Source organism: Nerophis lumbriciformis, linkage group LG12, assembly GCF_033978685.3.
Source record: "Nerophis lumbriciformis linkage group LG12, RoL_Nlum_v2.1, whole genome shotgun sequence".
Taxonomy (NCBI): domain Eukaryota; kingdom Metazoa; phylum Chordata; class Actinopteri; order Syngnathiformes; family Syngnathidae; genus Nerophis; species Nerophis lumbriciformis.
The window spans coordinates 5628478-5651223 of NC_084559.2; the positions used below are offsets into that span (position 1 = coordinate 5628478).

The 22746-nt window shown below is 41.0% G+C and overlaps 1 protein-coding gene and 1 long non-coding RNA gene across 4 annotated transcripts in view; one reads left to right on the forward strand and one right to left on the reverse strand.

The window, feature by feature from the left end:
- The window catches only part of LOC140679244 (uncharacterized), a 34898-nt gene extending 34648 nt beyond the window's left edge, over window positions 1-250 (reverse strand). Inside the window, exons 1-2 of the long non-coding RNA XR_012050739.1 lie at window positions 207-250; window positions 79-110 (exon numbers count right to left, since the gene is read on the reverse strand). This is a non-coding gene — a long non-coding RNA (uncharacterized lncRNA). The remainder of the gene's footprint in view (window positions 1-78; window positions 111-206) is intronic.
- Window positions 1-22746, forward strand: part of LOC140676623 (sushi domain-containing protein 1-like) — a 52793-nt gene that overhangs the window by 7721 nt on the left and 22326 nt on the right. For 2 of the 3 annotated variants that reach the window (XM_072914247.1, XM_072914248.1), the window contains exons 3-6: window positions 1353-1508; window positions 1598-1750; window positions 3879-4058; window positions 19153-19332. In XM_072914247.1, the coding sequence (XP_072770348.1) occupies window positions 1353-1508; window positions 1598-1750; window positions 3879-4058; window positions 19153-19332 (669 nt within the window). Of the gene's footprint in view, window positions 1-1352; window positions 1509-1597; window positions 1751-3878; window positions 4059-8831; window positions 9012-11554; window positions 11735-11810; window positions 11991-19152; window positions 19333-22746 lie in introns of all 3 variants that reach the window. The other variant, XM_072914246.1, reaches the window with a different exon arrangement.

Sequence of the window (22746 nt, forward strand, 5' to 3'; positions counted from 1 at the left end):
TGCGGCTCCAGACAGATTTGTTTTTGTATTTTTGGTCCAATATGGCTCTTTCAACATTTTGGGTTGCCGACCCCTGGCCTAGCTTCCACACACAGCTTGTAGTGACTCTGCTTAAATGTGACATACAAACACGAGGCACAATAAAATAACCTCTCACAAATATTCACACAGAATATGACAAATGTGTCTTTGTCAGCATGTTTTACCAGTCCTGGAGTAACGTGAGAATGCTGTTGAAGTCAGACTGGACGGCAGCAGGAAGTCAAGCATCAGCAATAAAGGAAGTAACAGAATAAGAGTGGGCTCTTCAAAATAAAGGCACAAAAAAAACAAAAAACGTAGCATGACAGAACTGCATTTTTCTCATGAACAAAATATGCTGCCATTTACACCCAGTATTGACTAAATGTGTATCATGTCAAAATCATAACTATTGTGGACAATGCACTCCACTCTTGTACTCATACTTGCCAACCCTCCCGAATTTTCTGGGAGACTCCCGAAATTCAACGCCTCACCCGAAAACCTCCCGGGACAAATATTCTTCCGGAAATCTCCCGATTTTCAGCCGGAACTGGAGGGGGCTCCATGCGGACCTGAGTGAGGACAGCCTTTTTTCACAACGGGAGGACAACAGGGTGACAAGAACTAAATCATCCAGACTAGAGATAAATTGTATTATTATGTTTATCTTACCTAAAAAATAAATATATTTATCAATTAAAAAAAAAAAAAAAAATCTAAATACATTTTTGCTATATTTTGCTAAAAACATCAAAATTAATTGTATTTTTATTTGTATTTTTTCTGACTCCTTATTACATCCAGCCATAGAATTATACATTAAAATAAACATATTTGAAATAATACATTTTAAATGATCATAATAATTCATTTAAAATGACCATATTTAATTATTAAAATAATTGCTTGTTTATCAACAACTTTAGCATTTGATTCATTACATTTTGAAGCTCTCAGAAGTCAAGTTATGTTATATTCCTTAATATTTATTTATGCAAGTTTGAAGTATCAATTATCTAAACACAGTTTTGTTTGCATATTTTCAGGATGTAGATTATATACTGTATATATACACACACACACATATATATATATATATATATGTATGTATGAAATACTTGACTTGGTGAATTCTAGCTGTCAATATACTCCTCCCCTCTTAACCACGCCCCCAACCACGCCTCGCCCCACCCCCGACCACGCCCCCACCCCCCACCTCCCGAAATCGGAGGTCTCAAGGTTGGCAAGTATGCTTGTACTGGACTGTACTCAGATGGTGCATGTGTAATCCATGTTGTTCCTGCACTTGAATGGGTTCTTGCTCCCAGATAAAGACGAATGTCAGATAGGAGCCACAAAGATCTGTGGTCAGCATACGACGTGCCACAACACCCACGGCAGTTACTACTGCACCTGCCTGCACGGATACATGGCTTCCAACAACATGCCCGTCTTCATTCCTAACGACGGCACACACTGCCAGGGTGAGTTGACTGCCAGGTGCTAAAAAGTGGAAAGAAGTCACATTTCAGGCCTACCTGATTAAAAAGCTTGTTTCCTGCTGGCTGTGCAGACCTGGATGAGTGCAGCGTGTCGGGGCTGTGTGGACAAGGAGCTCAGTGCAGGAACCTGAATGGAAGTTTTGACTGCAGTTGCCAGCTGGGATACCGAGTCCAGGATGGGAAGGAACCCTTTCACCCTCTCAAGGATAAGACTTCATGCAAAGGTCAAAGTGCATTATTAAAACTTGCTGCAATTGTTGTTTTGTCGGGATGTGCGGATCGATCCAAATATTGATAGTGTCCATACCAACTGCCGAGTATCAGCAGTATCAGGTTGAGATGTAAATCAACCCATCAATCCATCCATTTTCTACCGCCTGTCCCTTTTTCTGGGGTCGCGGGCGGTAATGGAGCCTATCTCAGCTGCATTCGGGCGGTAGGCCGGGTACACCCTGGACAAGTCGCCACCTCATCACAGGGCCAACACAGATAGACAGACAACATTCACACACTAGGGACCATTTAGTGTTGCCAATCAACCTATCCCCAGGTGCATGTCTTTGGAGGTGGGAGGAAGCCGGAGTACCCGGAGGGAACCCACGCAGTCACGGGGGGGGGGAACATGCAAACTCCACACAGAAAGACCCAGAGCTCCGGGGATCGAACCCAGGATCTTCCTATTGTGAGGCACTTACACTAACCCCTGGTCCACCGTAAGAGGCGTACAGAGCCAGTGTTAAAATGCGTTAAAAGTACCAACGTTTCCTCTAAACCACCAAGTGATAATACATTTGTGTCCATATTGCACAGCACCCATCTCCGTACATACAGTACTGTCGTTCTTGTGGTATCATTAAGATCTCGGATGCTAAATTCCGTACCATATAGATAGGTAGGTAGGTCTTTATTGTCATTGCAAAAGTACAACAAAACTTTCTTTTCAGCACAAACCCGTTCAAGATGAGACAAACAAACAGTGTACAGGGTTGCAGAACAGGAACACTGATGGGTCGTCACAAGGCGCCCCGTAAAAGATGGGAAAAAGGTAAACGCTGGGGAAGGAGGAGTAAAAAAAAATACTATCTATAGTCTGGAGTGGGAAAAAAACTAAACCCCCATAGCAAAGCACATATACATATCACAACGTACATCTCGAGATATCTAGCAACAGAGGGGAGGGAGTGGGGGGCCATGGTGGTAGGCTGCAGCTCTCAGGCGCTGACCATCCAATAACAACAAATCAGCTGACCTCATTAGGGATATTATAATGGATAATAAGTACTTGTTATATTTATATGGTAATTATTATTCTGTGACTGTAAATTGTTTGCTTGTTTTCTTATTGATGCTTTTATTTTATTATTTTTTCTGTATGGTGTAGTTATAATTATATGCTTTTACTTGTAATTGTATTGAATTGTGGACCCCAGGAAGACTAGTGGGTTGTTGAGGCAACCAGCTAATGGGGATCCTTAATAAAAAATAAAAATAAAAATCATCCGTCCATCACCCCTATGGGATTTGCGTAAAGGGCGTTGGATTGGGGGTGTGGTATGTATGTGTGTGGCGTATATTTTTTGTGGATGCATGTGTGTGCGTAAGCCTGCAGTGTGTCTCTGTTCCGCGGCCTTGATGTCGTGCAGTCGCTAGTCCAAAGTCAACAACAACAGGTGTGTGTCCATGAGAGACAAGAATGGAGTTTGTTGTGTCTTCGCCGCGTTGTCCTTCGGGAGAGTCTCGAAGCCAGGGAAACAATCCAAGTTAGAATGTTTTGTATGCAAGTGAAAATAAAATTTGCTTTTCACTCTAAATTGTCTATGACTGGTCCTCAAACCTGCGGGGCAGACAGTCCGATGTGATCCAAAATCACAAGAGTAGCCACAGTTCTTCCCGCATCCTCCAATCATTTGTGGCAGCTTTATATTGTGTCTTATGCGCTGGTATGACAATAAAGTTCCTTGAATCCTTGAATAAGTAAACAAAAGTAAAATGTTGATGGTGTTCCTACATTTTGTCATTTGAAGCCAGTGACATCAAGCAACTTTATAGAATATACCTCAACATGAGGTGGCGACTTGTCCAGGGTGTACCCCGCCTACCGCCCGAATGCAGCTGAGATAGGCTCCAGCAAAAGGGACACGCGGTAGAAAATGGATGGATGTCAACAATGTGAGCAATATAAACAACAAAACTAAACACAGATACTGCGAAAAGAAACACAAACTACGCTGGTGTCCAATCGATACTGATACCTCCCTTGGTATTGATATTTTTGATCGATCTGCAAGCGCCTGCCAAACAATGATCTGACTGAGTGAGGTTCTAATTGTAGTGTTTTATGACCCCATTCAGTGGTGGACTGTGGGCCGCCTGTGCTGCAGGAGTACACAGTACTGCTCTCAACGACAGGGACGACCTACAGAAGCATGGCCACCTTTGACTGTGATGAAGGCTCGGTAAAGAGGAGTGGAAACAATGTTTCACTGTGTGGAGCTGACGGACTGTGGACTGAGACCACCTTGGTCTGTGAAGGTAACAAAACAAGAGCGAATGGCCAAACCTATTATTGTTGCCTCAAACCGTATACTTTTAGGATCACTATACTCTGCATCAGGGGTATCAAACTCATTTTCATTGCAGTGAATATGCAGAATAAGAATTGTGAAGTATATTCACTTCATTATGTTGTCAAATTGATGGATAACGTACTTGCTTTTGAAAGCATAAGTCAGGGTTAGGGTTAGGGTTAGGGTTAGAAGGGTTAGGGTTAGGGTTAGGGTTAGGGGTTAGGGTTAGGGTTAGAAGGGTTAGGGTTAGGGGTTAGGGTTTGGGTTTGGGTTTGGGTTAGGGTTAGGGTTAGGGTTAGAAGGGTTAGGGTTAGGGTTAGGGGTTAGGGTTTGGGTTTGGGTTAGGGTTAGGGTTAGAAGGGTTAGGGTTAGGGTTAGGGTTAGAAGGGTTAGGGTTAGGGTTAGGGGTTAGGGTTAGGGTTAGAAGGGTTATGGTTGGGGTTAGGGTTAGGGTTAGTGTTAGAAGGGTTAGGGTTAGGGTTAGGGGTTAGGGTTAGGGTTTGGGTTTGGGTTTGGGTTAGGGTTAGGGTTAGAAGGGTTAGGGTTAGGGTTAGGGGTTAGGGTTTGGGTTTGGGTTAAGGGTTTGGGTTAGGGTTAGGGTTAGGGTTAGGGTTAGGGTTAGAAGGGTTAGGGTTAGGGGTTAGGGTTAGGGTTAGAAGGGTTAGAGTTAGGATTAGGGTTAGGGTTAGGGGTTAGGGTTAGGGTTGGAAGGGTTAGGGTTAGGGGTTAGGGTTTGGGTTAACCCTAACCCTAACCCTAACCCTAACCCCCAAGTATTTTATTGTAACAAAAAATGTTTTGCACTATATGTTAATATAGGGGTGACCCAACTTTTTCCAACAAGGACCGCATACTAAAAAGTCAAAAGTATGCGGGGGCCATTTTGATATATATCTATTTTGTAAAAAATTCTAAAAACAGACATTACATATACGGTGTCACGGCGGAGGGGGTGGGGTTTCGCAGCTTACCGCGGGGGTTCATTCTCCAGGGATGCAGACGGACCACTCCGGGCAAGGCGTGCAGGTAGGAACATGATTTAATCATCAAAAAAATAACGCGTAGTACCAAAAACAGAAAACAAGCAAAAGGGATGCGTGCCGATCGCACGGGAAGCTAAGGAAAAAACTTTGAGCAGGAATCATGAGCTAGGAACATACTTGCCAACCTTGAGACCTCCGATTTCGGGAGGTGGGGGCGTGGTCAGGGGTGGGGCGGGGCGTGGTTGGGGGCGTGGTTAAGAGGGGAGGAGTATATTGACAGCTAGAATTCACCAAGTCAGGTATTTCATACATATATATAGATATCTACATCCTGAAAATATGCAAACAAAACTGTGTTTAGATAATTGATACTTCAAACTTGCATAAATAAATATTAAGGAATATAACATAATTTGGCTTCTGAGATTTTCAAAATGTAATGAATAAAATGCTAAAGTTGTTGATAAACAAGCAAATATTTTAATAATTAAATATGGTCATTTTAAATGAATTATTATGATAATTTAAAATCAATTATTTCAAATATGTTTATTTTAATGTATAATTGTATGGCTGGATGTAATAAGGAGTCAGGAAAAAATACAAATAAAAATACAATTAATTTTGATGTTTTTAGCAAAATATAGTAAACATGTATTTAGTTTTTTTTTTTTTAATTAATAAATATATTTATTTTTAGGTAAGATAAACATAATAATACAATTTATCTCTAGTCTGGATGATTTAGTTCTTGTCACCCTGTTGTCCTCCCGTCATGAAAAAAGGCTGTCCTCACTCAGGTCCGCATGGAGCTGGAGGGGGCGTGGCTTCCAGCTCCGGCTGAAAATCGGGAGATTTTTGGGAGAATATTTGTCCCGGGAGGTTTTCGGGAGAGGCGCTGAATTTCGGGAGTCTCCCGGAAAATTCGGGAGGGTTGGCAAGTATGGCTAGGAAACACGAAGACCAAACGTAACAGGTTGCATATATCAAACAATGAAGCCAGCCCCACTGACCGGCAAATGCAGGATTAAATAGTCCCTCTGATTAGTGCTCGGGAAACAGGTGAGCGTCCCGAGCACCAATCAGAGACAGGTGGAAACAATAAGCACCTATGGTAACTAAAAACAAACAAGGCTGCACAAAAACAGGAACTATGGGAGTCCAAAACTACAAAACAACACTTTAAATACCGTATACAGCAGTTTTTCAACAACTAGTGTGCCGTGAGATACAGTCTGGTGTACCGTGGAAGATTATATAATTTCACCTATTTGAGGTAAAAAAATATTTTTTGCAAATTATAGTAATTGTAGTCTGCAAATGATGTGTTGTTGTTGAGTGTCTGTGCTGTCTAGAGCTCGGCAGAGTAACTGTGTAATACTCTTCCATATCAGTAGGTGGCAGCATGTAGCTAATTGCTTTGTAGATGTCGGAAACATGTCGTCGTATCTAATGCTTAAACCAAAAATAAACAAAAGGTGAGTACCCCTAAGAAAAGGAATTAAAGCTTGGGGATGGCTATGCAGAACGAACTCGCTACAAAGTAAACAAAAACAGAATGCTGGACGACAGCAAAGACTTACTGTGGACACGACAATCAACAATGTCCCCACAAAGAAGGATAGCAACCACTGAAATAGTCTTGATTGCTGAAACAAAGCAGATGTGGGGAATAGCTTTTAAGGAAAACATGAAACTGCTACAGGAAAATACCAACAAAACGGGAAAAAGCCACCAAAATAGGAGCGCAAGACAAGAACTAAAACACTACACACAGGAAAACAGCAAAAAACTCCAAATAAGTCGTGTGACAGGTCATGACAGTACACCTACTTTGAGACAAGAGCTATATTGATGCATGCTTGGTTATGGTTTAAAGTCATATCCAACAATTGCGACAACGACTTTTTACTGTCAATTGAGTTACATTTTTTAATGATTTCTGCTGATTTTTTCAATGAAAAATAATGCCTCGGCTCAAAAAAGGTTGAAAAACACTGGTATACAGTACATGTCTATTTTTGTCTCTCTTTTTTTAAATTCTTTTTTACAAATTAAAACAAAAAAAATCAAAACAGCCCCCGCGTCCTTGGACTTTGTATGCAACCCTTGGTAGAATAAGTTTGGACACGCCTGAGTTTTAGTATCAAATTTTTTTATTCAAATTAATTTTTCGCATTACATGACAAATTTTTGCTTTTATTTAAAAAATTAAAAAATTTAAAAAAAATACATATATATATATATATATATATACATTTTTGCTTTTATTTAAAAAAAAAATATATATATTTTTATTTTTTTTATTTTTTTATTTATTTTTTTTTTTAAATAAAAGCAAAAATGTATTTAAAAAAAAAAAAAATATATATATATATATATATATATATTTATTTTTATTTTTATTTTATTTTTTTAATTTAACAATATTCTGGGGGCCAACAAAACTGTTTTTTTGCATGGTCATATATGTCTCAAGTTTAAAAGACATGCAACTGTACACAGTATACCGTATTTTCCGCACCATAAGGCGCCCTGGGTTAAAAGCCGCGCCTTCAATGAACGGCATATTTCAAAACTTTGTCCACCTATAAGCCGCCCCGTGTTGTAAGCCGCATCTAACTGCGCTAAAGGAATGTCAAAAAAACAGTCAGATAGGTCAGTCAAACTTTAATAATATATTAAAAACCAGCGTTCTAACAACTCTGTTCACTCCCAAAATGTACGCAAATGTGCAATCACAAACATACGTATATCAACATGGACAGAGCTGCGTGAAAAAAGCCACCCGGCCTCTTCGCGTAAACTTAAACTTACCTTAACCACTCGCTCATCTTTTCTTCATCCATCCCTTCGAGTTAGCTTTTATGATGACGCCGGCTGGAAAGGTCTCTTTTGGCAAGGTCTTCCTTTTGAATATCACCATGGGTGGAAGTTTCTGGCCATTAGCATGGCAAGCTAGAACCACAGTCATTCCCTGTGGTGCGAATATTCACTGTACGTGCTCCCGTTGTATCCACAGTGCGGTTCACAGGAATATCAGTTGCTGTGAAATAGTAATCCGTGTGCGGATGGAGAGATTGCGTCTTTTCATGAACCGGATCCCTGACGCTTAGTAGGAGCCATTTTGTGGTCTTTACAGATGTAAACACACAAAGGAAATGAAACGTACGGTATATCCGCGCGCTTTTTCTTCTTCTACGCGGGCGGGTGGTTGCTTACAGTAGAAGAAGAAGCGCTTCCTGTTCTATGGGGGCGGGTGCTTACCTTGGCGGTTGCTTGCGTAGAAGAAAAAGCGCTTCCTGTTCTACCGGGAAAAAAGATAGCGGCTGTTTACCGAAGTTGCGAGATCGAAACTTTATGAAAATGAATCGTAATATTAATCCATATATAAAGCGCACCGGGTTAAAAGCCGCACTGTCAGCTTTTGAGTAAATTTGTGGTTTTTAGGTGCGGCTAATAGTGCGGAAAATACGGTATGTCATTTTTTTTGAAAGAACAAATACATTTAGAAAGATGTAGTGCTTTATTAATGCATATTAATGCACATTATTTCTATTTTTCGCGGCCACATACAGATTTGGTTTGATACATGTGCTTTACGTTGTGTATTTGTCTATAAATATGTTAGCTAACACTTTAGAGTCGTGCTGTCCTAACTTTTTAACGCATATAAAACAAAATGAAGCTTTCATAACGCTGATATTATCGCTGTATGTGATGCTTTCATGCACTGTCGCTGTCTTACCCCTCAGTGGTTTACTGCGGTCCTCCTCCTCCCTTCCCTCACTCACACATGCTGTGGAGTACGAGCTCCAGGATGGGCTCCATGGTGCTTTATCAATGTAACTCTGGCTATCTCCACACGGGAGACGGCAATGTCTCCACCTGCACCGCCGCAGGGCGATGGGAGGGTGCACCTGTGATTTGCCAAGGTACACTCACTCTTCTAGAAGATGTTTCTGGTGACTACTTTCCTGGCTTTGTCATGAATAAGTTGAGAATGGTAACTTTTTGATTGACTAAGGTCTGACATGTTTAGTAACTTTACCAGTGGCAGTAGCCAGACCAAGATGGCTGTCAGGTTCAAACACTGATGACATCTGTTAAACGAGACAAGAAGCAAGGAATTAAACGGAGACAGAATTAGATTTGCCTCAATTTGAGGAGAAACGTCTGGGCAGTCTCCAGCACGCTCTGGCGAAAGATTGTACGTCACTTCTTTTATTTGGACTTTCCCTGATTACATGGCAACAGCAGTTTCTAAGGGACGTGGGTCATAAACAGCCATTGTCTTTGGTTACAGAACAGTTCAAAGAAAAGGTCGTAAAACAGTTCACAGAAAAGGTCGTCTTGAGGGGGGAGTCAGGCCCTGCTTCCTCTCCGCTTTGTAGTTCTTGGGTCACGACAATATATTTCTGTTGATTACAATACATGAAATAATACAGGACACCTTCATGTTGCTTCCCATCCTACACAGCGGAGTTTCACAAGCCTTCTGCTTGTTAGGATTAAAGACAGCATTGGTCTGCTAGCCGGGAACTCATTGAAACACAAAGTTTTGTGATAACTTAGATGCAATTATTCTGACAATTGCGGTGCGTAACTGGCAACCTGGATGTGACACACTCACAGACTTTCTAATTGGTCAAACGGTGGAGGGCTGGGCATCGAAATGAAAACAATAACAATATTTCGGGACTGTAAATCTGATTTTGAAATGAGCACATCCCGGCCGAACTACCGTTATCAGTTATAAAGGTATTGGAAAAGAACATGATTTATTAATACCTTTTGACATATCGGGGCCATTTAAAGACTTGACATGAAACTATTACAAACCCCGTTTCCATATGAGTTGAGAAATTGTGTTAGATGTAAATATAAACGGAATACAATGATTTGCAAATCCTTTTCAACCCATATTCAGTTGAATGCACTACAAAGACAACATATTTGATGTTCAAACTGATAAACATTTTTTTTTTTTTTTTGCAAATAATCATTAACTTTAAAATTTGATGCCAGCAACACGTGACAAAGACGTTGGGAAAGGTGGCAATAAATACTGATAAAGTTGAGGAATGCTCATCAAACACTTATTTGGAACATCCCACAGGTGAACAGGCAAATTGGGAACAGGTGGGTGCCATGATTGGGTATAAAAGTAGATTACATGAAATGCTCAGTCATTCACAAACAAGGATGGGGCGAGGTACACAACTTTGTCAACAAATGCGTGGGCAAATTGTTGGAACAGTTTAAGAAAAACCTTTCTCAACCAGCTATTGCAAGGAATTTAGGGATTTCACCATCTACGGTCCGTAATATCATCAAAGGGTTCAGAGAATCTGGAGAAATCACTGCACGTAAGCAGCTAAGTCCGTGACCTTCGATCCCTCAGGCTGTACTGCATCAACAAGCGACATCAGTGTGTAAAGGATATCACCACATGGGCTCAGGAACACTTCAGAAACCCACTGTCAGTAACTACAGTTGGTCGCTACATCTGTAAGTGCAAGTTAAAGCTCTCCTATGCAAGGTGAAAACCGTTTATCAACAACACCCAGAAACGCCGTCGGCTTCGCTGGGCCTAAACTCATCTAAGATGGACTGATACAAAGTGGAAAAGTGTTCTGTGGTCTGACGAGTCCACATTTCAAATTGTTTTTGGAAACTGTGGACGTCGTGTCCTCTGGACCAAAGAGGAAAAGAACCATCCGGATTGTTATAGGCGCAATGTTGAAAAGCCAGCATCTGTGATGGTATGGGGGTGTATTAGTGCCCAAGACATGGGTAACTTACACATCTGTGAAGGCGCCATTAATGCTGAAAGGTACATACAGGTTTTGGAGCAACATATGTTGCCATCCAAGCAACGTTATCATGGACGCCCCTGCTTATTTTAGCAAGACAATGCCAAGCCACGTGGCTTCATAGTAAAAGAGTGCGGGTACTGGACTGGCCTGCCTGTAGTCCAGACCTGTCTCCCATTGAAATTATGAAGCCTAAAATACCACAACGGAGACTGTTGAACAACTTAAGCTGTACATCAAGCAAGAATGGGAAAGAATTCCACCTGAGAAGCTTAAAAAATGTGTCTCCTCAGTTCCCAAACGTTTACTGAGTGTTGTTAAATGGAAAGGCCATGTAACACAGTGGTGAACATGCCCTTTCCCAACTACTTTGGCACGTGTTACAGCCATGAAATTCTAAGTAAATTATTATTTGCAAAAAAAAAAATATGTTTATGAGTTTGAACATCAAATATCTTGTATTTGTAGTGTATTCAATTGAATATGGGTTGAAAATGATTTGCAATTCATTGTATTCCGTTTATATGTACATCTAACACAATTTCCCAACTCATATGGAAACAGGGTTTGTACATGTGGCACCTTTAAAGTCTTCGTACGGAGGAGCTTTCTAAATGTATTCCCAACTTAATAAATGTACTATGTGTATCATCCTATACCAGAGATATTGTGTGGCAAACCACCTACTTTGCCAAACACTGGATATATGTGGAATGGCAGTTCCACTCTTGGAAGTATAGTGAGTTATTATTGTAAAGGAGGATTTAACCACACGGAGGGAGATGGTGTATCACTGTGCACGTCCAACGGTAACTGGACCAAGCCAAACGTTTCATGCAAAGGTACAGTAACTTTACTTTCTGTTCTATGTGATAATGAAATAGCATCCCAGTTAAATAATCATTCTAATCTCTGTAGAAGTTGACTGCGGCGCCCCTCCTGACATCTCTAATTCGGTCCTGCTATGGGATCACATCTCCACTGTGGGCTCTCGGGTTGTTTACGAGTGTACATTCGGATATCACAGAGTTGGAGAAAGAAATACAGCAGTTTGTACTGACGCTGGAAGATGGGACAAACCCACTCTGCACTGCCAAGGTGACGCCGTTAGGAACATAGTACAAAACTGAAATACAATTGCCTAAGATGGGCCAATACACAGAAGTTCTGGATATTATTAAATTTGCAGTATGTATGCTTATTTCCGACTACACTGCAAAAAGTGAAATCTAAGTAAGATTAAATACCTAAAATAAGGGTGATATTTCCTTATTTTCTGTCTAATAAGATAATTCTTCTCACTAAGCAGATTTATGTTAGAGTGTTTTACTTGTTTTAAGTGTTTTGGTCCTAAATGATCTCAGTAAGATATTACAGCTTGTTGCTGAGATTTGATGACCTATATTGAGTAAAACATGCTTGAAACTAGAATATAAACTGTTGCAAAGCTGTGTCATCAACACTCACAAGTATAAAACTACTTTTTTAAAGTAATAATTTCTTATTTCAAGCATAAAATAAAAAAAATCATGATTCTGACACAATTGTGTCTTATAATTAAAACAGACGACAGCCAAATGGACTTTGCTGTTTTATTTTCAATGAAACAATAGAAAATATGTACTCATATAGTAGTACAGTTGGCACAGTACAGTAATTTGACAGTTAATATTTAAACATTTGACATTTCAAACAATTTTGCACAGAAATAGTTCATGCACATTCAGATGAATTCTTCAAAATTACAATAAAAAAAAAAAATTGGCCGGGGGCCGGGCTGTGTATGTGTATATATATATATATATATATATATATATATATATATATATATATATATATATATATATATATATATATATATATATACACATATATTCCTTCCGCACTAATTGACTGAAAGAGCACGCACTTGGCGCGATGATGTCATGTTGTCGATGGAAAAATGCATTTTTAGACAATATGATTTGCCTGAGTGGCTAGGAGACCCCGAGAGTAACAAGCGGTTGCCTTGTTGCCTTTCCATTAAGAACAATAAAGCATACTTGCCAACCCTCCCGAATTTTCCGGGAGACTCCCGAAATTCAGCACCTCTCCCGGAAAGCTCCCGGGACAAATATTCTCCCGAAAATCTCCCGATTTTCAGCCGGAGCTGGAAGCCACGCCCCCTCCAGCTCCATGCGACCTGAGTGAGGACAGCCTTTTTTCATGACGGGAGGACAACAGGGTGACAAGAACTAAATCATCCAGACTAGAGATCAATTGTATTAATTAAATATATTTATTAATTAAAAAAATAAATAAATAAATACATTTTTACTATATTTTGCTAAAAACATCAAAATTAATTGTATTTTTATTTGTATTTTTTCCTGACTCCTTATTACATCCAGCCATAGAATTATACATTAAAATAAACATATTTCAAATAATTGATTTTAAATTATCATAATAATTCATTTAAAATGACCATATTTAATTATTAAAATAATTGCTTGTTTATCAACAACTTTAGCATTTTATTCATTACATTTTGAAACTCTCAGAAGCCAAGTTATGTTATACTCCTTAATATTTATGTATGCAAGTTTGAAGTATCAATTATCTAAACACAGTTTTGTTTGCATATTTTCAGGATGTAGATATCTATATCTATATCTCTCTCTCTCTATATATATATATATATATATATATACATATATATATATATATATATATATATATATATATATATATATATATATATATATATATATATATATATATATATGTATGAAATACTTGACTTGGTGAATTGTAGCTGTCAATATACTCCTCCCCTCTTAACCACGCCCCCAACCACGTCCCGCCCCACCCCCGACCACGCCCCCACCCCCCACCTCCCAAAATCGGAGGTCTCAAGGTTGGCAAGTATGCAATAAATTAGTTTTTAGTATAAGTTTGCTGGTTTCAAGAAATGTAATGCCGAGCGCATATCATTATGTCAAGATAGTGGCACTAGCATTTACTTCATTTAAGAATATTTTCCAACATACTGAGAAAAAAGGTCTTGTATTTGTTTTTTCTATCAATAGATAGTGAGAATATACTTATTCTAAAGGGGAACATTATCACAATTTCAGAAGGGTTAAAACCATTAAAAATCAGTTCCCAGTGGCTTATTTTATTTTTCGAAGTTTTTTTCAAAATTTTACCCATCACGCAATATCCCTAAAAAAAGCTTCAAAGTGCCTGATTTTAACCATCGTTATAAACACCCGTCCATTTTCCTGTGACGTCACATAGTGATGCCAACTCAAACAAACATGGCGCATAGAACAGCAAGCTATAGCGACATTAGCTCGGATTCAGACTCGGATTTCAGCGGCTTAAGCGATTCAACAGATTACGCATGTATTGAAACGGATGGTTGTAGTGTGGAGGCAGGTAGCGAAAACGAAATTGAAGAAGAAACTGAAGCTATTGAGCCATATCGGTTTGAACCGTATGCAAGCGAAACCGACGAAAACGACACGACAGCCAGCGACACGGGAGAAAGCGAGGACGAATTTGGCGATCGCCTTCTAACCAACGATTGGTATGTGTTTGTTTGGCATTAAAGGAAACTAACAACTATGAACTAGGTTTACAGCATATGAAATACATTTGGCAACAACATGCACTTTGAGAGTGCAGACAGCCCAATTTTCATCAATTAATATATTCTGTAGACATACCCTCATCCGCGCTCTTTTCCTGAAAGCTGATCTGTCCAGTTTTGGAGTTGATGTCAGCAGGCCAGGGAAGCTAGGGTCGATAGGGGGTTTAGCTCGCTCGTCTGCGGGAACAAACTGCCGCCATTGCTTGCCGTGCTAGCGAGGTCCTTTGTCCCTGAATTGCTCACACACTCCGGCAGATTCAATGGGGGTCTGGCGGCAGATTTCTTTGACTTTATCGTTGGAAATGCATCTGCTTTGAGTGTCGCAGGATATCCACACATTCTTGCCATCTCTGTCGTAGCATAGCTTTCGTCGGTAAAGTGTGCGGAACAAACGTCCAATTTCTTGCCACTTTCGCATCTTTGGGCCACTGGTGCAACTTGAATCCGTCCCTGTTCGTGTTGTTACACCCTCCGACAACACACCGACGAGGCATGATGTCTCCAAGGTACGGAAAACAGTCGAAAAAACGGAAAATAACAGCTGAATTGACTCGGTGTTTGAGAAAATGGTGGATTGCTTACCGAGAGCGAATAATAGAAAGGCGTTTAATTCGCCAAAATTCATCCATTTAGAGTTCGGAAATCGGTTAAAAAAATATATGGTCTTTTCTCTGCAACATCAAGGTATATATTGACGCTTACATAGGTCTGGTGATAATGTTCCCCTTTAAGGTATTTTTGGGTTCATTGAGGTTAGCTAATTTTACTTGTTTTGGAAAATCTTGACAAGCCAAATTTTCTTGTTCTATTGGCAGATCATTTTGCTTAGTTCAGGGGTCGGTAACCCGCGGCTCCGGAGCCGCATGCGGCTCTTTGATCACTCTATGCGGCTCAGCTGCATACCTGCCGACCCCCCTCGATTTTTCAGGAGGTTTCCGGATTTCAGTGCCTCTCCCGGAAATCTCCCGGGGCAAACATTCTCCGATTTTCACCCGGACAACAATATTGAGGGCATGCCGTGATGGCACTGCCTTTAACGTCCTCTAGTTGGTAGAGTGGCCGTGCCAGCAATCGGAGAGTTGCTGGTTACTGGGGCTCAATCCCCACCTTCTACCATTCTAGTCACGTCCGTTGTGTCCTTGGGCAAGACACTTCACCCCTTGCTCCTGATGGCTGCTGGTTAGCGCCTTGCATGGCAGCTCCCGCCATCAGTGTGTGAATGTGTGTGTGAATGGGTGAATGTGGAAATACTGTCAAAGCGCTTTGAGTACCTTGAAGGTAGAAAAGCGCTATACAAGTATAACCCAGTTATCATTTATTATTTACAACATGTCGTCGCGTCCGCTTTTGCGTGCCGGCCTGGTCACATGTAGTATGCGGCCTCTGCTTACACACATAAGTGACTGCAAGGCATACTTGCTCAACAGCCATACAGGTCACACTGAGGGTGCCCGTTTAAACAACTTTAACACTCTTACTAATATGCGCCCCACTGTGAACCCACACCAAACAAGAATGACAAACACATTTCGGGAGAACATCCGCACTGTAACACGACATAAACACAACAGAACAAATACCCAGAATCCCATGCATCCCCTACTCTTCCGGGCTACATTATACACCCCCGCTACCACCAAACGCCCCCCCCCCCCCCATCCCCACCCACCTCAACCGACGCACGGAGGGGGGGGTTTGGTGGTAGTGGGGGTGTATAATGTAGAAATGATGCAAGGGGTTCTGGGTATTTGTTCTGTTATGTTTATGTTGTGTTACGGTGCGGATGTTCTCTCGAAGGCTTCACGGTGGCAGAGGGGTTAGTGCATCTGCCTCACAATACGAAGGTCCTGAGTAGTCTTGGGTTCAATCCCGAGCTCGGGATCTTTCTATGTGGAGTTTGCATGTCCTCCCCGTGACTGCGTGGGTTCCCTCCGGGTACTCCGGCTTCCTCCCACTTCCAAAGACATGCACCTGGGGATAAGTTGATTGGCAACACTAAATTGGCCCTAGTGTGTGGATGTGAGTGTGAATGTTGTCTGTCTATCTGTGTTGGCCCTGCGATGAGGTGGCGACTTGTCCAGGGTGTATCCCGCCTTCCGCCCGATTGTAGCTGAGACAGGCTCCAGCGCCCCCCGCGACCCCAAAGGGAATAAGCGGTAGAAAATGGATGGATGGATGTTCTCTCGAAATGTGTTTGTCATTCTTGTTTGGTGTGGGTTCACAGTGTGGCGCATATTAGTAAGAGTGTTAAAGTTGTTTAAACGGGCACCCTCAGTGTGACCTGTATGGCTGTTGAACAAGTATGCCTTGCATATAACATGTGACTCGGCTGGCAAGCTGTTTGTACAGGTTGTAGAGGTCGTTAAAGGCAGTGCCTTCATAGCACGCCCTTATTATTGTTGTTGGGTGAAAATCAGCCATACTTGCCAACCTTGAGACCTCCGATTTCGGGAGGTGGAGGGTGGGGGGCGTGGTCGGGGGTGGGGGGCGTGGTTGGGGTCGTGGTTAAGAGGGGAGGAGTATATTGACAGCTAGAATTCACCGAGTCAAGTATTTCATACATATATATATATATATATATATATATATATATATATATATATATATATATATATATATATATATATATATATATATATATATCCTGAAAATATGCAAACAAAACTGTGTTTAGATAATTGATACTTCAAACTTGCATAAATAAATCTTAAGGAATATAACATAACTTGGCTTCTGAGAACTTCAAAATGTAATGAATAAAATGCTAAAGTTGTTGATAAACAAGCAATTAGTTTAATAATTAAATATGGTCATTTTAGATGAATTATTATGATAATTTAAAATTAATTATTTCAAATATGTTTATTTTAATTCTATGGCTGGATGTAATAAGGAGTCAGAAAAAATACAAATAAAAATACAATTAATTTTGATGTTTTTAGCAAAATATAGTAAAAATGTATTTAGTTTTTTTTTTTTTAAATTAATAAATATATTTATTTTTAGGTAAGATAAACATAATAATACAATTTGTCTCTAGTCTGGATGATTTAGTTCTTGTCACCCTGTTGTCCTCCCGTTGTGAAAAAAGGCTGTCCTCACTCAGGTCCGCATGGAGCTGGAGGGGGCGTGGCCTCCAGCTCCGGCTGAAAATCGGGAGATTTCCGGGAGAATATTTGTCCCGGGAGGTTTTCGGGAGAGCCGCTGAATTTCGGGAGTCTCCCGGAAAATTCGGGAGGTTTGGCAAGTATGAAATCAGAAGACATTTGAGAGAATAGTCGCTCTGAAATTCGGGAGTCTCCCGGAAAAATTGGGAGGGTTGGCAAGCGTGATGCTGTCAAGCGGCATTCATATAAAACTTGCAGGCCGCACTAACATTACATTTTCATATTAAGGTGCGGGCCACGTGTCCGAGACCCCTGGTCAGGGCCGGCCCGTGGCATAGGCCGTATAGGCAAATGCTAAGGGCGCCGTCCATCAGGGGGCGCCACGCCAGTTCCACAAATGTTGGAGAAAAAAAAAAAAAAAAGTTGATACTATTATTTCTAAATACAAAAAATAATCCCACGTTAATTAAAATGCAAAGTAAAGCCTATTTAATAGAAATATTATTTGTAACAACATTACGTAGCCCCCCCCCCCCCCTCCCCCCGCACGGTGCGCCCCCTCCCTTCCCGTATCATGACTCTTTTTGGACGTCACCACATCAAACAATCAACACAAGATGTCAAAACGGCCAAAACTGTCAGGTGCCCAGGGAAGAAAAAAGAGAAAAGAGGAGGAGAAACGAGAAAAGACAGAGGTAGCAGGTATGCCTACATGAAATTATTTGTCTGTTACAGAATGTGATAGTAACCTGGCTTTTTAGCATTAAGCTAATGTTACATGATTCGGCAATTGCTAATCAATAAATAGCTAGTTCTGTTTTAACGTCGGGTTAATATTGTGGAGGGGGCTAAATTGTTATGGAAAATAATAATGTAACGTTAGGTAATTACAGTACTCCCACCTTACATTCCTCAGGGACATTTGTATTAGATCTTTTAAGCAGGTGTTTTTTGTTTACATTGTTATTGCCTTCTGGTTAGCTAATGTTTGCCCTGCAGGTAATAGTCACTTTTCCACCCCTTTATATATTAGGTATAGTTGTAAGTAAAAAAGTCAAAAAAGTCAAGGTCAAAGACAAAGCTCTTCGGTTTCTTGTGAGTATATACACTTCACTGCCGATGTGGGGGGGCGCCACCTAAAATCTTGCCTAGGGCGCCAGATTGGTTAGGGCCGGGCCTGCCCCTGGTTTATACATAGCACAAAGCAAAAAAAAAACTTTGTATGCAGTGTTATTTCATTTTAAATTTCAAAAGAGTTTTGTGGCTCCCATTGTTTTCTTTATTTTGTGAAACGGGTCAAAATGGCTCTTTGACTGGTAAAGGTTGCCGACCCCTGGCTTAGTTCAAATAAAATACCCCTCATTTTTGTATTTTTTGTTCTTGTTTTTGAACACTGACTTTTTGCAGTGTAGCAGCTAGCAAATGGCACTGATTCGGTGGAATGGCCCCAAAAAACAATATCATGTTTTATGCCTTAACTGGTGATGGACAATGATTTGATGTGTGTGTGTTGTAGAAATCACATGTCAGGAGCCTGGCATGAAAGCGCACGCTAAAAGGCGATGGGATGGCACCGCACATGTTGGCAGTGTGGTTGTCTACCAATGTGATGAAGGATACCACACAAGGAGTGTGAGGAACTACTCTGTGTGTGGACACAATGGACAATGGGAGGAATTTGACCTTTGGTGTGAAGGTGCAACCGAATCACAATTAACAACCATCTTTGTTCATTTAATAGGTGTTTTTTTTGTAGCTTTTAGCACATTTTTCAGTGTAATGTTTATACCGATGCCCCTACATCTGGCTGACTGATGTCAACATAAGAGGTTGTCAACAAATCTTGAAACTAGCCATCACCTTGCATCTTTACTTGGGAATTTTGCCAGATTTTATGTCACCAAAAGCGAACGACCACGTTCTGTAGAGGCCAAAATTTTGGACACACCTTCTCCTCATTCAATGTGTTTTCTTTATTTTCATGACTATTTACATTGTAGATAGTCACATCCAAACTATGAATGAACACAAGTGGAGTTATGTACTTAACAAAAAAAAAAGGTGAATTAACTGAAAACATGTTTTATATTCTAGTTTCTTCCAAAATAGCCACCCTTTGCTGTGATTACTGCTTTGCACACTCTTGGCATTCTCTCCATGAGCTTGAAGAGGTAGTCACCTGAACTGGTTTTTCGCTTCACAGGTGTGCCTGAAGCTCATGAAGAGAATGCCAAGAGTTGTGTAATCAGAGCAAAGGGTGGCTATTTTGAAGAAACTAGAATATAAAACATGTTGTGGGGGGGGGGGCTGCGGACCTGCAGCGAAGCGGGGTGTGGTCAGGATCGGCTTCGAGATTAGTGACAGGTGCGTAGATGACACAGCTGTGAGTGATTGTCTGATCACCTGTCGCTCTGTTAAAGGCAGCAGTCGGGAAGGAGAGGAGGTTGTTGATGGTGTTGTTGTTTGACTCCCTCGAAAGGCCTTGACGCTGTGTTATCAGGAACAGGCTGTTCTGAAAAACACCCCCGAGGACACCTCAACGATGGACGCTTTTGACCTCCCTCTCCTCTCTCAACAACACCTGGTGTCGAACTCTTGCAGATCGGCCTCAGTTCACAAAAACATTACAACATCACACCCAAGATAATTGGGCATACATACATCCAAACTATGAATGAACTCATGTGGAGTCATGTACTTAACAAAAAACGGTGAAATAACTGAAAACGTGTAGAGGTTTTGTATGGACCACCAATGACGGACATGACACCCGCGTTCATCTTTGCGAACAATGATTTACTTTGCAATAAGTTGTGCTTTTCAGCCATGTTAAAGTTTCTCTCGCTCGTTCTCCGCCATTCAAGACTCAAGATGATTTATTGTCAATTCTTAACATGCACAAGACACATAAGAACTGAAAAGTACAATTTTCGGCACAGTCCCACTAAGAGCAGACATACGTTACAGGGAGACAAGACGAGACCGCCAACGGAACAGCTATTTTTACGGCGCTCCTTAAAAAAAGGTGGGGGAAAAGGTGATATTGGGAAAGGGGGGAAGAGTAAAACAATATCAGTCAAAGGCTGGACCCACGGGAGGGGTCCAGACTGAGTCCAAGGGGGAAAAAACTCATTTGCAATGCACACATAAATACCCTTTGTTATTTTGTCTTAAGTGCTATGAGCACGATTTTGTCCCTTCTGTGACAACCGGGGCGCATGATGATGCGGGTGTTGTTCTCCCAGGAATGCAGACGGCTTGATTTATTAAAGACATAAATCATATGAGAACAAACAAAATCGTGCTCATAGCACTTAAGACAAAAAAAAAACAAAGTGGCTAGCGTGGGAGCTAGCAAGAAAAATAGCCTAGCGTGTAAACTAGCAGGAATAGAAATCGTCGTCAACTGTTGCATCAAGCAAATTAGGAAGCCAGACCGAGTGAGGCCAGCGCATAGACTAAATAGCCCTCTGATTAGCGCCCGGGCAACAGGTGCGCGTCCCGAACACTAACCAGAGGCAGGTGAATGTAATCTGCCGTCATGGCAACTGAAACAAACAAAACTCTAGGTGCTGAAAACACACGTGACTCGAAAACATAAACAAACTATGATCCGGACAGCGGATCGTAACAGACACGTTACATTTAATCACGACAAACTCGCAACAGAGAAAGGGGGAGTTGGAGCAGACAAGCGGTGGTGAAGGCGTGGGGTGGGGGACGGGGTGTGATGTTGTAATGTTTTTGTGGACTGCGGCCGATCTGCAAGAGTTCGACACCAGGTGTTGTCGAGAGAGGAGAGGGAGGTCAAAAGCGTCCATCGTTGAGGTGTCCTCGGGGGTGTTTTTCAGAACAGCCTGTTCCTGATAACACAGCGTCAAGGCCATTCGAGGGAGTCAAACAACAACACCATCGACAACCTCCTCTCCTTCCCGACTGCTGCCTTTAACAGAGCGACAGGTGATCCGACAAACACTCACAGCTGTGTCATCTACGCACCTGTCACTAATCTCGAAGCCGATCCTGACCACACCCTACCTCGCTGCAGGTCCGCAGGCCATGCCCCCCCCACAACATGTTTTATATTCTAGTTTATTCAAAATAGCCACCCTTTGCTCTGATTACACACTCTTGGCATTCTCTCCATGAGCTTCAAGCACACCTGTGAAGCGAAAAACCATTTCAGGTGACTACCTCTTGAAGCTCATGGAGAGAATGCCAAGAGTGTGCAAAGCAGTAATCAGAGCAAAGGGTGGCTATTTTGAAGAAACTAGACTATAAAACATGTTTTCAGTTATTTCACCTTTTTTTCGTTAATAATAACTCCACATGTGTTCATTCATAGTTTGGATGTGACAATCTACAATGTAAATAGTCATGAAAATAAAGAAAACACATTGATTGAGAAGGTGTGTCCAAACTTTTGGCCTGTACTGTATGTCAACTTAAGCAGGTACTTTTTAATAATAATAAGAACAGGATGTGGACTTAAAGGGGAACCGCACTTTTTTTGGATCGTTCACAATCCTTATGAAAAACATGATGACGGATGCATTTTTTTAAATGCATTCTAAATCATAAATAAATGTAAATAAAAGTTGAGAGGTCCTGTATTCCACCCGTAAAACCCGATAAAAAAAAAAAATACTCCATTTACATTTCCTGAATTGAATATTAAACAAATATTAGTGATATCGTTATTATAAGACATAAGACAAACTATTTATAGCGCCGACTTGATCACGAGTTTGTGTAAAAATGTTGACATCATTGAGCGGGTAAACCTGTTTCCTCGCTTCCCAGCTCGTGGATGTTAATTGTAGTTCAGGCCTGGGCAGTTATTTTGAATCGGGGGAGCCAAATTTAGAGAAAAAAACAAACAAAGAACATAAACAATGAATGAGCTAAACAAGATAGTGCAAAAGCAATACGGTAAAATGGTTCGAATAAAAAATAAAATGGCAAAATAAAAATGATGGAGTGGTCACATATATCATGCAAAGCAGCTCCAGTACGCACAATACGTGACGGAATGTGCTGGGGGTCTTGTGGATTTCGCCTTGTCTCTGCTTCGTCTGCGTGCTGTCGTCTTATCTGCGTTGAGGTCCTC